Genomic DNA, 16,577 nt, shown 5'->3' on the forward strand with positions numbered 1-16,577 from the left:
CGCCCCTTCACCCTCCCATAAGGCACTGAAAAAAATGTACTTTTATAAGACATAATAAGATATGTTTATATGTTTGATAATGTAGTATTTATTAGTATTAAAAATTGATTGGATGGCATTTTAGCCTCCCATTAAACACTAACATTTTTAATTAATAACGGAAAACTAATAACTATTTTTACATGCTTCAATCAGTTAATTTGAGGAACTACTGCATACGAATATGAAAAACATTTTGTATTGTTTTATATGAAATTAACATTTTTTATTCAAATGTGAAGCAGGGTAAGAAAAAAGCGGAACAAAAATAGTTTTCTGTGTACTCTTGTTTGTCGACGCCGGTGGCAATCGAGGGAGAGCGAGAAAACATGTCCACACCACGAGGAAAAATAAAAGAGTTTTCATAATGAAAATGTCAACCCGTTGGCGGAGTGCAAAGTCCACTTTATAAGCAGGGGGAGTGCCAGGGGGAGGGGCAAATAAACAACAGAATAATACGGCAGCAAAGGTAGACAATAGTTCACAGACTGAAACTGCGAAATATCACGCGTGATTCATCGGCTTCAGCAACAGCAACAGCAACAGCAACAACAGCAGCAGCAACATCAACAGCAACAACAGCAACTGCAACAACAACGAGTGCAACAACTGCAACACCCACGCACGCACAAATGCATATGCAAATGCGTTTTTTATGCTTGTTAGAGCAACGCCTGCGTAGCCCAATGGAAATAGTTAACTTTTCTTATTTATTAAGCCAGCCAAGTCGTAATTATGCAAAACGGGCCAAGAGCTACAAATGTGTTGCTGATGGGACAAGAGCAAAAAATATAAAAAATTATATATATATATATGTTGCTAAGATACAAACAAGATATTGCCAAGGGCTTGCGAGGAAATTTATTTTGGTTTTAGTGGTCATAAACAATTAACTGATATTACAATTTCAATATATAGAGTGCTGATAGAAAACAAAGAAAATACACGTTCTGCTGGAGAGAAGCTGTACAAATCCTGTTTTATTGATGAATTTCCCAAGAAGTGAGAGACTCCAAATCACCAATTTGATTACACAATTGCCAAATATTTATCAAAACCGATGAACGAATCTATAGCTAGTGTACTTGAACTCTGCACTCGATAAACTTAACAGCCAAAGTGCAAACCGCAAACAAGCAGCCAGCAACAACCAACCGACAACAACCGACAACTAGCAGCAACACCAAACACCCAAACACCCAAACACCCAGACAACCGCAATCGCAGTTGGCAGCCCAAAATAGCAGACAGCAACACGATTTGTGGCATTCAAAAGTATAAGCAGCGATTTGCACCATCAGATCAGCGAGATAAGCATTAAGAATCTTTGACAGAAATTGGTTAACTTGCAGATACCAAACATTTATCATTGGGTATAGGGATTTACTTAACGGTTTGTCAACTAACAAATTGGGAACTAAATTATAAACCATAAAAGAAATATAAAATTGTACCTCTTGTTACAAGTTTTTAAATGTTGAAATGTCTTTAATAATTATAAAAATTGGTTGAATTGATAAAAAGTCTTTTTTATTTAGCAAATAGTACAAAACAGATTTCTCAGAACCGAAGATTGTTTATTATAGAAAATACCACTTGAAACTTATATGGGCTACATTTTCTATTCAGGAACTTTCTTGTTCTTTAGTTTATTGATCATCCGAAATTGAGGAAAAATATTCGAAAAGGGTATAGGGATTTCCCCTGCCTTCGGTGGAAACCTTTTGGTTTCAGGGTGCCGCTGGCGTCGACTGGCAATCGCTGGATGGAAACCCGACGTGACCCGCTTTCTGGGCTTCCAGCTCAAAGGGCTTTAGCCCTGACAGTAGCACCCACTTTGGACTCGGATTTGGATTTGGATTCGGATTCGGCTGCAATTTTTGGCATCTCTGGCTGCGACAATTTGGCAATCATTTGCATATCGAGGCGCTGATCGGTGCAGCTTGGCATTTTGCATAAGCCTTTTAGCCGGGTGAGTGAGATTCATCATCCGCCAGAGAGTTTCCAACTCAATTAGAAGCCGAATAGTTGTTTTTACGTTGTTTACCCCAACTTGGTATGCGGTGCATAATGAAATCGAAATCGAAACCGAAATCGAAACAGAGTTCAATGTTTTGATTTTGAAATGTGATCAGAAAGTCCTTGAATAGTGTCATCGCCCGTGTCCGATTAGTTTACAAAATAGTCGAAATTCTTCCGCAATAAAAAAAGAAGGCGAAGAACAACAAAGGTCTGCGGAATGGAGATGATCTATTTAAGAGGCGGAATCCACTGCCCGAGACTTGTCTCCTTGCGTCAATAAGTCAACGCACCTCTCGTCTCATGAATTTTACTACGATTGCCGCTTTACGCACTATTGTCTGAATATTTTGCGTCTGATATTTTGTTTTCCTCTTGTTTTCCTTTTTTTTTTTTTTTTGAATTTCAAGCCAATTTATTCATGAGTTGGCGAGGTGAAGTTTTGCTGTCCGTCGAAAAAAATTAACAAAAGGAAACCAGGAAATATTGAACAAAATAGAAAAGCCTTACATTTTTAGGAATGATACCAAGACCTCCTTGAATCTTAAAACCCTCAACCCTCCCACCGAAAACAACATTCAAATTATTCAATAAATAAAATAAATATAAATAAAACTATGAAATAAGTAAACAAACAAAACACAAAACAAAAACATGAAATATTTACAAAATAATTGGTATATCCTACGAGAGCTATTACTTCTATAAATCTCTGTTAGCTTGTGGTTTTATTTTTAATTTTAACAACAAAATTATTATTTTGACATGTGTAAAGTTTGGTTTTGTAATAAAAGAATATTAGAAATTTCATTTTCATATGTTCAGGAACCATGTATTTTGGGGTCCTGATTACGAAAAATACATACAAACAAACAAAAGTTCAAGATCTAATTGAAATACAAATTTATTATTTAACGAGATATCGACCAAAATAGTTTGCTTTTGAGTCGTCATTTAAAACGAGCGCCGAATCTGGCAACCTCACCCAGATAGGGATGAGCAAACTTGCCAAACGCGTATCGATATAATACTTCGTTCGTGAGTGTCAGCGATATAGAACTGGAATGACACGTTAACAGTGGCAAGAAAACATCGATATTCACTGTTAAACATGGAAACGATATCTGGAAAGCATCGATGACATCGATGTTTCTGCAACGCTAACAGAGAAATGTTAGCTGTCCATTTTAAACTAACAGGGAAATGTAAGCGTAACATCTACATAACAGAGAAATGTTAGCCTAACATCGACTTAACAGAGAAATGTTAGCAAAACGTCGAGCTAACAGAACAGAAAGAGAGCGACGGCGAAGAAGAGTGGCAACAGCGAAAAAGTGCGGCGAACGAAAACCTATTTAAGCAAAACGCAACCATTACTCGGTAATTTGTTGGGCGCGTTTTAATCGGAAATCGGGCAAGATGGGAAACTTCGACGGCGATTCTGGAACGGTTTTCGAGCAGAGCTACGCGACGACAAACGGGAATGGAAAGTTGGCGAACGGAAACGGGGCAGCCAGCTTTAGTCCTCCCGAAAAAGAGGAACTTCTCAGCCAGCGAAAATTCTCGGCACCCGCATACACCGAAATTCGCACGCGACGCTGCCATTCGAAGCCCACTAACGACGCCAAGGTGAGCTCAGCGTTTTCGCTCAGTGCATGACGGCATATCAAAAGCTGGCCAAAACCAAAATACAAACTAAAAACCCATTAAAATTGGCCAAAAATGTGCTTCCATTTCTCTCTCTCTCTCTATCTCTCTCTCTCTCGCTCACACTTTCAGCCGGCAAGTCATCCCATTGATTTTTAGAGAGAGTGAGTGAGAGAGGATGCGTCAGCTGAAAAATTTCGCCCAATTTTTGTTGCATTTCGGGAGGGGTTGGGGGGCGGCGAGTTTCCTTGGCTTTTCCTCGTTTTTCTGGTTCATCCCCCAGCTGTTTTTACACCACTGCAGTGTTTTCCTTTTTCGCCGCCAGTGCTGTCCAATTGGACATTATTTTGGCTATTTTTTAGGGGCTAATTTCTGATCTAAATAATAATCATAATTGTTCAAAACAAAAAATTACTAAAGCCGATCAACTTTTTAGTCAGATATATAATAAAGTAGAATACTTCGATAGCATGTCAAAAGAACATACAAATCTACCTATGATTACAATAGAATAGTGATGTCCGATCAGATTATAATTATAAATACATTAATAGAAAATGTATTTTAAAACAATTCAAAAGCCAAAATAATCATTTACACTTAGACTTTTAGTTAGCTATAAAAGTTAGTTATTAATGTTTGTATGGAGTCTTAAAATATGTTTAATTTCAATTCCAACCAATTAGGTATGTTAAATGACTAAAAATATGAAATCCCAAAAATAGTACAAATAAAGTTTTGCATAAAAATATGTAAATATTTGGTAGAGCTAACCCTTTCTAGCTATATGCACTGGTTTGATCTTATCATTGTCACTTTTCCGGCACTCCTGCACTCGATCGTAATTTTCCCTGAGGTTGGCCGACCCCAAAACCGAAATTCACCCCCGTAATACCCGATTCACCGGGGTCTGATAATACACAAATTGTCATGCCATGCCGGGCCCGCCTTATCGAGCCCATTCCGTTCCGACCAATCTTTTACGTAAAGCCTCGCAGAATGCGACTCACCGGTGAATGGTGAATCACAAAGTTTCCACAATCGCCGAGGGCAAAAACAAAAGTATTCGGGTGGGCGTTGATTAGACGATGATAAGATTTTTTTTTTGTCCATTTTCGGGAGAGTAAGTATGTCTGGGGGTGCCAGAGAAAACTTTTAGAGGGCTTACTTAATAGATTAATCCATAAAATATACAATTTAAATACGTCATTTAAAACCCACTTACATTAAATTTTAAAACAAATAGCAAACTCATTAACGATCATTGTTTTCTAATATGAAAATCAATAAGCTCTTTTCTGAAGAATTAATATTTTGAATGCATTTAATGAATAAGACCTCACTATTGATTGATTGGCTTTAGTAATTAAATTTTGTATTTCATTAGGAACTTAATTCTATCGTTTTTTAGCCACTTTGCCAGTTCACTTGAACTAAAAAAAGGTTTATTAGTTTTATCAGTAGTAGAATGTCTGCGCGTGTTTGGAACCCCTTAAACCATTGATATCTTGCTCTGAAATTTGTATCAGCATACATAAATTATAATTTACATGCTTATCAAAATAACAATTTGAATAAATAATTTTGTTTAAAATACAGTTAGTTCGAAATTAAAAGAATCAACGAGCTGCAATCCAATTAGCTAATGTCTCAGAAGTAATGCTTCTTTGGAATCCCCTTGAAAGTGGTTAGGGAACTTTGCCACATGTTGGTCTAGTGTCAGTCGTTATCTCGGATTCCATGGATCCGCAACATGTGGAAGCCATTATCTAGTTCTCAGCCCCTTTGTTTCCTTCCTTCCATTCCTCCTGTTGCAGCCCCCCAATCGGGTAATTAGTATTACACATTTTTTATTTATTTACCCAACTCGATCTCGTCTATATACCCTAAACCAAGTCGGTCCATTAAAAAAGCCAGCAGCGCATAACCCACTTGATCTTGGCCCCCTCCCCACCCCGCTGTCTACATCTCTATATTTAGTAAACAAGCCCGGTGGCAAATGATAATAAACACGAAATATTATTGTCGCCGACTCGTTATTGTTATACGATTAGGTGAGCGTGTATATATCATACTATATCGCTTTACCATATATCAGCAGAGCGAATTGCCCAACTATTGGGAGCTTGTCTATTGGATCTAGATCCTTTGGCCTAAAAATCAATACCCTACTGATTTGTACACTCGAGTAAATAAGTTGTAAATAAGTTCATTTGTTGGCCAGCGAGGTTGAAGTGTGCCAGGTTGGGCAATTGAATATCCAAACACTGTACGGCTTCCCCAGACTTCCCTCTCTTTCATTTAGTGGTCTGCCGTCTCTTTTCCGCCGAGTGTGACTTCATGTCGAACTGGGCGCATGTGAGCATGGAGCAAATTGTTCATCGTTCAGTTGTCGTGTGACTATATAGTATATACATACGTACCAGGCATGCATATATGGATATGTTAGTTTAGTGTTAATTGGCTGCTGAATTGACTGAACGCACAGAAAGGGCAACCAAGTTAAATTCGACTATAAAATCACGCTGATAAAGAATTTTTTTCAGAGGAGATCCAATCTTACCAGATTTAACTATTCCAATATTTCACATATAGTTTATAGAGTAATAAATTATTTGTGAGTTAATGGAATATTGCCTTTACATAGATTTCTTAAGGTAGTTAAAGGAAAAGGCTTTTTTTATTTTCGATGCTTATAAACTTTTATGAATTAAACAAATTTGATTAAGTTATTTGGCTTTTATTAAGTTTTCACCACAATTTTAGGAAATGATGTGTGAATGAATTTTAAATTGACTCCAAAATGGTTAGTTTTAATCTACTTATTTATAGTTCACTGTACCACTATTAAAATAGAAAAGAATTATGTGTGCATAAAAATGACTTAAAGACTTACATAACATTCTATCCCAGGGGTAATACACCCCTAAAACTAGAATTTCTAAAAAACTATATTAGTCCAACAATTCAAATACCTATGCTCGCATATTTTCTTTTAGTGTATCACCCCTATTTAATTACTTTTCGCACCTGCTGGTCATAGAGTTCTCTAGGCTGATACCACTTTCATCGCTGATTATCTGCGCTCTGATAAGTGATTTTCAATGAGGGCTATGTAGATTCCCAGCGAAGGCTATAGTCGATCCACTAATCCTTGATCTCTCCGCTTTTCACAGAGTCCCAGCTTGATCAACTACCATCCGGAAAAGAAGTCGACCTCCAATGGACATGCCTCGGCGCTGTCCGAGTCCAAGCCCAACCAGGCGGAGGGCAAACTGTCGCCGGCGGAGGAGCACAGGCAGAAGACCTCCTTCGAGGAGGTGCCGCTGCACACGGCCTGCCTCACGTATTTGGGCTTCTACCTGCTGATGATCCTGGGCTACATCAACCAGCTGCTCTTCGTGCCCAAGGTGGCCACGGAGAAGGGTCGCGACGGCTATGTGACGCTGTACGACGCCTTCGAGAGCTTCTACTCGCGGTACGTGTACCGCCGGATCAAGGACTGCTGGAACCGTCCCATTTGCAGTGTGCCGGGCGAGGAGCTCACGCTCAAGGATCGCGTCACCGACGACTATGGCTGGAGCTTCAAGTTCACCGGCACGGAGACGCGCTGCCTGAACTTGGGATCCTACAACTACCTGGGATTCGCAGCAGCCACTGGGCGCTGTGCCGACGAGTCGGAGGAGAGTGCCAGGCAGTCGGGACTGGCCTTCTGCAGCTCCCGCTGTGAGCTGGGCGACAACGAGCAGCTGCGCGAACTGGAGGCCCAGACAGCCAGGTACTTTGGCGTGGAGGATGCCATTGTCTTTGGCATGGGCTTTGCCACGAATGCGCTGAACCTGCCGTCGCTGCTGGGACCCAACAGTCTGGTGATCAGTGACGAGAAGAACCATGCCTCCATCATCCTGGGACTGCGCCTGTCGGGAGCCACCACCAAGGTGTTCAAGCACAACAATATGCGCGACCTGGAGCGAGTGCTGCGCCAGGGCATCTGCCATGGCAATCCGAAGAGGGGCGGCCAGCCGTGGGACAAGGTGATGATCCTGGTCGAGGGCATCTTCAGCATGGAGGGCTCCATTGTCCGACTGCCCGAAGTGATTGCGCTGAAGAAGAAGTACAAGGCGTACTTGTATCTGGACGAAGCGCACAGCGTGGGCGCCATGGGCTCTCGTGGCCGCGGCGTTACCGACTACTTCAATGTGGATCCCAAGGAGGTGGACATCCTAATGGGCACCTTCACCAAGAGTTTCGGCAGTGCTGGTGGCTATCTCGCCGGATCAAAGGTGCATTGTCCTTCTGTGTAACAGTAATAATAAACCCCACTAATCATTGTATCTTTTGTACTCCGCCAGAAACTGATTGACTTCCTGCGCACCAACAGTCATGCCCACTGCTATGCCGCCTCCATTTCACCGCCCATTGCCCAGCAGATCCTGACCTCCATGAAGACGATTATGGGCGAGGATGGCACCGACATTGGCCGCAAGAAGATCCACCAGCTGGCCCGCAACACGCGCTACTTCCGCCGACGTCTGGCGCAGCTGGGCGTGATCACTTACGGCCACGAGGACTCGCCGGTGGTGCCCATGCTGGTGTACCTCTTCTCCAAGATTGGGTGAGTCGGTGGGGCTGTTTGAGAATCCCTAGATCTCAGCACTGTGCACCTAAATTATAAGCTATTATTATAAGCTAAATCTCTCCTGACTGCAGACGCTGCTTGGCGATTTGAACTGGTTTCATGTACGAGGGAAATGTTTCACTATTATTTCATTTGCTCCTAATCATAATTCATTTCCTTGTGCTAATCGGAATGCTAACCGTTTTTAGCGCTGTGGTTCGCACCCTGACGACCCGGCACATTGCCGCCGTGGGCGCTGGATTCCCGGCCACGCCCATTATGGAGGGACGCATCCGGTTCTGCCTGTCGGCCGCCCACACCAAGGAGCAACTGGACTTTGCCCTGGAGGCGATAGACGAGATCGCCGACGATCTGGGCCTTAAGTATTCACGTAAGCCTCGCGATCCGAATCCCGTCGTCTACTAGGATACATAGGAGTCATAGGAGTCATAGGAGTCATAGGAGACATAGGAGACATAGCAGTTAAGCTGGGGGGGGGATGTGAAAGTCACCCTCCCCCAGATTGTTAGACCAAAACTATAAAACACAGTCCAGATATTGCTAGATCATTCACGAACGATGTGTTACTACGTCGAGTGGGCTTCTATTTATGACTAATTCCCCGGGAATGACCATTGAGAAGGGAGCATCACTACAGCAAGAAAAACAGATAAGTACAGCACTTAGGTTAAATGATAAAATATTATTAATTATTTAGCATTTACCTCTACGTAGTTGTTATTGTAATTGTAAACTCCAGTTGTCTTCTTCAGTCCGCCTGCTGCATTTTGCGTATTTTGTTGGGTATGAAGATGTATGAAATGTATTAAGCAAGTCAGGTTTTGGTTAAATTCAGAGCTAAGCTAAGGGAAGCCCCTTTTTCGTGGGACAGTCGAGCACCTCGCTTCTACCATTTAAGCCATTTAAGCTGAGCCAAACGAAACGTTCCTTGACGTCGGCCATTTAATTGTTAAACACCATTTCGCTAGGCCTCTAGGGCCCAAAATTTGGGCCATTGTCAGGGACCTATATTTATGTATAATGATTATGTATTAATGATTTTATTTTTCTATCAAGAAATAAATAACTGTTGCTTTATCTATTGAACTAACTGTGTCAAGGTGCGATATCTAAATGAATACTTTTTACTTGCAAAATAATTGTATAATAGTTGGATCTGGCTGATGATTTGAAATAATAATCATAAGCTGAGACTAAAATATTTAAATCGTGTGCAAAACCGAGTGCTGCCAGACCGTCAAACTGAAGTTTCGCGGCTATGTAGTTTAGCAGTACCGCTCAATAGCGGGAAATGTTTAAATGGCAAAGTTGTCAGTTAACAGACTACTGTTAAGTTTTTCCCGCCACTATTCAAAATAAATTCCCTTACGATATATGTTATGTCTTAATAATTCGAGTAACAGCTAAGTAAATATAAAATATTAATTATTTACAAATTTGGTAATATATGGATCTATTTTTCTTCTCTAAGTTAAATTTTTCGGAGTTTTGACCTTAAATTAAATTATCATTTACAAATCAAACATATTTACAAATTTTAAATACAAATATATAAATTGATATGGAGTTCGCAGAATATTTTAAAAGTTATCAGTTTTCGTCGCACATTGGCTTGCAAATAAAACAAGATGTAGTTCTTTTAAAGACTTTATGCTGAAACATAAGGAACTTAAGCTTAGAGTCCATACGCTCATCGCTTTAAATAAATGGTTAAACATTGTATAGAGGCTTTTTTTGGTATTCTTTATGTGACACGGAAATTAAATTTGAATAAAATAAACGATTTATTTTGGACGAAAACAATGTAAGTAATAAATGCGAATATATTTTAATTGACAGCTAAGCCTTAAACATATTCAATCTGTTTTCAACACGCATTCACACATTAAGGACCGAAGCCAGATTGCAACCCTTGGAATAACAATTTTCTAATTAACAGTAACTCATGAAATCTCTGCATCGCTCCCTGTTTTCCTTTTCCTGTGCCGACCACAAAGCCAAATAAATTCCAATTGTAATTGTCTCGGCCTTTCAAGAAATTAAGACAAAGGGCGAACAACTCTCGGATCGAAAGACAATATGGGGACGAGGATGGGCGTGCGGCATGTTAAGAGTTTTGTTGGTTTATGGGCTTAGGCAATACTTTCAATTTTATGTCCTGGGCAATATTTATTGAGTTGTTCTTGTTTGTTCTGTGGGGAGTACATGTAAATCGAATTTAAATTTTGGCATGTAGGAGAGCCTGCCGAAATGCTCGTTAAAAGTGCATTCAAAATGCTTTTAAAGTAACTCGCTGTGCAGGACATTATAGACAATCATTTAAAACAAATATGTTTAGTTAATTAATAATTTATTTCAAGAATATAAGTTTTTTGTTTAAATTTCAAAATGCCATTTCAAATGTATGTCCTTGAATTAATTAATGGTTGTTCCATTACCCACAAATTTGTTTTAAAGTCATTGCTGTTTGGCTAGTTTCTGGCTCCCATTTGAAAAATATAAAATCGTTAATTTAAAAGGTGGAATATCATACCAACACCTTGTCTTTTTAGTTGACTTTTCATGTGGGAAAACCTTTAGATAGTTTTTTTGGCACTTTATCTGAATATAATTTTGTTGGTATTTAAATCTCTGATTTACTTGGAAAGATTGAATATCGAATGACATTTAAAAAGTATGCCTGCAACAGAAAAACAATTAAAATTGCAGCAATATTTTAATGTTTTACAGCAATGGAGTATGGAAATCAGGTGAAAGTGCTTTGATAATTCAGAAAATATATACCCAAGCGATTTGCAGTTTGAATAGGTTGAATGACAATCGATGTGAGTAATTTATCTGCCGTTTTCTGTTTACATTTTTCGAGCTGCCAAAATGGAAAATGACAATACACGTCGGTATACAAATATGTGTATCCTAGGCAAGCACGTGTGAGTGGGTGGATGGTTGGTCGATTGGGTGGCGCTGCTTTACCAGCTTTCCCAGCTTTCCCAGCTTTTCCCAACTTGGTGTGAGTAATTGACTACGTGCGTATAAAGTTTGTGCTGGCATTTTACCCGAGTACGAGTACTGCCAAAGTGGCTGCAACAACAACGCCAGCATTTTAGCCTGCCCTTGAGTGTGGTCAACAGTTCGAGTGTGTGCAGAGTGTGTGTAGCTGTGTGTGTGTGGATGCAATCATAAATATGCATCCTGTTGGCCATTTGTCATGGCTTTTTGCCCGATGCCACAGACAAGAGTCGAGTCTGCATCTTCAACACCGCAAGTGCCCGAGCTCGAATTCAAATGATGTTTTCCAGAGCGTTCTTTAATAGAGATTGATAAGGATAAGAGGCCAATCGGGGTCACCGATCGGGCTATCACGAAACATCAGCCATTCTGTGGCCTCCATGGCATGCTTTCATTTTTGTAGCTTCATTTTCTTGTCCCTTACAAATTTCTGATGCCCTTTTCGCGTGCAGCTTGTTTGCAATACCACCTGTGTTTTTTTCCAGCTCCATGGAAAAACTATAAGCGTGCTTTACTCGCTCACGAAAGTAAATTTCGGTTAAGCGGAAAAATCCATAACTTCATGCTATTAACAGGCCATTTGGATTTTAAAGGCTAGCTAATTAAAAAACTTGTAATAACCCTAAAAAAAATAGGCATTTAAGTTCTCAATAAAATTCTGTGCTAAACATTTTTATTTTAGGTTCTTTTATGCAGTACTTATTAAGCTTTAATCCAAATCTTTTGATTTACAAAACATATCAGAGTCAAAACTTATGGAGTCAAACCATATTTTTCTTTTTAATATTTTCAGCAACTTAAAGAATAAATCACACTGAGGTCCACATACATTACGATCCTAAATTTTTTTTTACATACTTAGTTTATTTAATGTTTCCCATTCAAACTTGAGCTACTTTCTGAAGACTTTTAGCCGGTGCACCTTTTATGTTGTTACTTTAGTTTCAAGTTTTCCCGCAACTCCCGCGGTTAGGGCTCACAAATACAATTTTAATGTTTCCGCTTTCTTTGCAAAATATGTGGGCAAGGTAAGAACACATTCGAGTTCTATTTTTCTTTCTTCTTATATCCGCCGTACGGGAAGTTGCATTTTGTGTGCTTCATAATCTGATAAAATGTTGCAAAAAGTTTCCCCTCGTCAAGCTGGCGCAAAGGGAATTTATGCAATGCGGAAAAATCCGAATCCAAGTCCGAATCCTATTTGTGAACACTCGAAGCATGCAAATGACGGCGTCTGAGTTATGCGCATACTTTTGGTAGTCACTGTGCGGCTGGAGGGGTTGATTGCGTGGTGGTAAAGCGATTGATAACAATAGGGCGATCAAATCTGCGAGGTAAGCCGATCCTATCGATTTTCTTTGGGTGTTATATTTAGTTTGTCATATATAAATTAAATATATTACCATTAATTTTGTAATAGAAGCTTTATAAAATACATAAATGACACACTTTGAATGAAACCATTTGAATTAGAATACCTTTCGCATACCTAAATGTGTATACCTGTATATAAATGTATTTATTTAACCTGTTTTTAACAACAAATCCATAATACTTTGAACCTTGTCCTTGGGACACAGACTCCGTCGTCGTTTCAATTTTGATTTCCATCAACTCAGTGCCAGGACATCACCCATCAAAGTGCAAACAAATTAATCTTAACCCCGTTTGCAGGAGTGGATTGGCAATCTGTTACACGACTTCACTTCGGATGCTATTACTTAAGCACATGTTTTATAATAAGATCCGCTGGAACGATTTTTCATGGGCAAACGTGTCGCCCGGCTGCTCCGTTATGGATAAAGGAAAAAGGGATCCTGGGCCAAGGACAATCAGTCATTTGCCAAAAAGGCTGGCAATGAGACGTAGCTTGACTTTTGTTGCTGCTCAAGGATCAAGGATATGGATACATGTATGCACTCGCTTTGTGCAAACACACACGCACGTTAATCAATCACAGTGCTCCCGCCCCCCAGAAAAGGATGCGATTTACTCAGGGAATCTGCTGAGATTTTCACCAGCAAATTTAAATGTCCTTGCGCCTGCCGAGGCAACCACAAATTAAATTTGCTGCCGAATGCTCTGAAGGACACGGAATCTCTTGCGGGCCCCGACCGCAGTTTTCTAATTAATTCTATGGGCGGCGGCAGAGACTGAAATGGCAGTCGAGTCCTGCAGACACCTTAGCACCTGTCACCGGCACATGCTAAATGTCCTGGCCCACAACTTTCGACTCGAGTGGCTGCCTGACTGCCTGGCTGCCTGGTCGGGCATCATTAAGTCCTGTGTTTTGTGGGCCGACAGCTTCTTGTTAACATTTATGGCTATTGTTTTCTCCAGACGATGTGTGGGCGTGGTCAGGGCTAATGTCTACCAAATATTCAAGCAATTTACTGGCCAAATTAAAATATCTGTTGGGGCAATATGCTGGTGCCCAGTTGTTTATGCTAACCACATCGATTAGGGGATATCTTAATTAAGAGTATTGAACTGTGGGTGCACATACTGGCTATCTTTCAATGCGTAATGAAAGTCATCTTTCGTCAAATGATTTTATATCCGATGCTTGATACATATTGTAATTAAATTAAGCGTGAATATTCCCAGATCAATTATTATTTTTGGAAATGGTAATAAACTAATTCAAAATCCAGAAGCTAATTGTCTTAAAATAACTTTACTAGGATTACATTATATTATATGACATTAAATTTGTCCGCTATACTTAAAACAATTTACTTTTATATTTAATTGTGATACAATATACTATTTTATAGTATTTTCTCTTTAAAAAATGTATTAAAGTAAACAATCAACTGAAATTGACGGTGATTAAGAGCAGCTTGAATTGCTTATATTTAGAGTAGTGAATTTATATTTTTTTTATTTTAATCAAAAGTATTTAACATTCCGCATGCCTCTTGGGGCATTATCCTCTCAGATCCCGCCATAATCGGGTCTAATTAGATTCCTAGACGACTTTAATTAAATGAAATAAGACCGATGTGGCGGATATTCATCAAACACGTTTAGCCATGCCAGTATCTGTAGTGAATTGCATTAAGATCGAAGGCAACGTGTCACGTGGCGTATGCGTAATTTGATTATTAATTAAATTGATAGCCACGAGCGAACAAACGGCGGCACCTAAACGGAGGCCAATCGAATTAGGCCAAGAGGCGTCTGAAGAAACGGAGAAAGCCTGGCCGGATGCTGAGGCCACAAAAACAATGACCCGTGTTTAATGACAGGCACAAAGGACAATGGCCGACAGATCCTAAGCAGCATCCTCGGTCCGGTCCGGTCCGGTCCAAGTCCAAGCCAAAGCCCAAGGAGTAATGGGAAGTAAACAAATCAAATGAGATTTATTATGTGACACGCATAAAACGAGGACAATCGCAAGGCTTAACGAGCGGGGACAGCATGTGAGCAGTGCTCGGCATTCGGCACTCTGACTCCATTCACTGGGACCATTAAATCAATTGAGTGTAAGATGGCACGCACGAGACTTGGCCACAGCCTCCATCATTCCGTTTCCAGCCAATTCCCGGAAATGCTTTCTAATTAACGCGCCTCATTTAGCACACGCCTTGGCTCGCCACTTGAAGAAATGGCAAAGATCAATCCACAAAAACACCGCTCAAAGTTTAAATAAAATGTAAGTTTGTGATGAAAATAAAATTCTTCTTGGTTAGAGGAACATTTAAATCAAATGTTCATGAATAAACATAGCCAATTTTTAAATAGTTAACAATATTAAATATCTAAATTAAGTTTTTTTTTATATTTTTTTATGAATATAAGAAATTGTAAATTTTTTTACTGGCGCATAAATCCAGCTTAAATATTAACATAAATATTTAATCAACATATAGTAAACTTTAGATAGTATTTCTCACAGTGCCTGCCTTTTGTGGAGCCAAGACTTTCAAACACAATTTGATATCAATCAAAGACTAAACTGTCCTCAATCTTGTCGAGTTCGTTGAACATGAACATGATCCCTGAAACAACAGCGACAGGATTATGGGGCAATTATGTGCAAGTGCTTAGCGCATTTCCCAGCTAATTAGCCATTTGGACAACATGAACTGCTGCAATTCGGGTGTCCACCGCCAATTGAATTCGCAATTGAATGCCCAGCGGGCAATGCCTCCTCCATCTCCTGACCTGGTTGGCATCGTAAATGGTGCTGCAATTGGGGGAGAATATGGGATGGAAAATGGGTTGAAAAATGGAATGGAAAGTGGCCTGCAGGCCACCTACAACATGGCCAACAGAAGCGCGACAGCTGACGATGATGCGGTGGGTCCAGGGCCACCTGCCAGGCGGGCGGCAATCAAAGGGGTTGCCCAGCGCCACCCTTTGGCCAGCTGAACACTCCCCCGCCCGGGGAAGTTTTAATAGCCTTTTGGATTTTGGCAGCGAGAATATTCCCATTGTGAAATCGACAATGGTTTGCTGTGGCCTGAAGAGGAATGCCTGAATAGAGGGAGGTGTGTGCGGGTGGCAGGAAAGCATCCAGTGGCAATGGCAACATGTGTGAGCTCCCCAGCTGTTGCTGCCTCTGGTTCGAATTCCTACAGCTTGTCAGGAAGCACAACTAAAACAACTGAGCATTCCTCTCATCATCTCTTTGAGTAACACATTGAATGGCCCAAAACAGAGCTAAATAGCAAAATAGTTATTTAAGTATTTTATCTTGAATGTTTACTTTACAGGCTTACGATTTTCACGTGAAAGTTGCTTCTTCGTTTGATTTAATGAAACATTTTAGTGGGTACATTTAATTTGTTTTCTGCTTAAAATTCGTTTCCTATTATTTCAATAACAAGCAGTCCTTTAATTGTCCATAAACTTACTACAATCTATCGTTAAACAATGTCTATGGATTAGTGTTCCCATATGAAAAATAAATCGTAATAAAATTTAAATTTGTTCCGGCATTTTTCCTTATTTTTCCTGCCCTGATCTGAGGAGTATGCATCGCATCCGTATCAAAGGAAAATCGTGGGCGAGTGCAGCTGGCAACGACAACTGGCGGAAGTAATAGCAACATAATCGATTTGATGCCGCCTTCCCTTTATCCTGGCTGCAGTTTGCTGGCTAAGGATGTGGATTCGGATTTGGATTCGGATACGGAAGCTTGCTGCTCTTGGCAGGAAGTAATTTTCCAACAGTCACAAATCTGAGAAATATTAAGGTTGCCTATGGCGCAAAGACT

At 40.1% G+C, this 16,577-nt stretch overlaps 1 protein-coding gene across 1 annotated transcript; it reads left to right on the forward strand.

The window, feature by feature from the left end:
- Positions 1 to 3,340: 3,340 nt before the first annotated feature.
- Positions 3,341 to 9,434, forward strand: LOC128262272 (serine palmitoyltransferase 2). Its single transcript, XM_052996439.1, has 4 exons — positions 3,341 to 3,687; positions 6,882 to 7,988; positions 8,058 to 8,320; positions 8,533 to 9,434. The coding sequence occupies exons 1-4, from the start codon at positions 3,478 to 3,480 to the stop codon at positions 8,747 to 8,749; spliced, it is 1,797 nt and encodes a 598-aa protein (XP_052852399.1). The 5' UTR covers positions 3,341 to 3,477; the 3' UTR covers positions 8,750 to 9,434.
- Positions 9,435 to 16,577: the final 7,143 nt, after the last annotated feature.

Source organism: Drosophila gunungcola, unplaced genomic scaffold (assembly GCF_025200985.1).
Source record: "Drosophila gunungcola strain Sukarami unplaced genomic scaffold, Dgunungcola_SK_2 000001F, whole genome shotgun sequence".
Lineage (NCBI taxonomy): Eukaryota > Metazoa > Arthropoda > Insecta > Diptera > Drosophilidae > Drosophila > Drosophila gunungcola.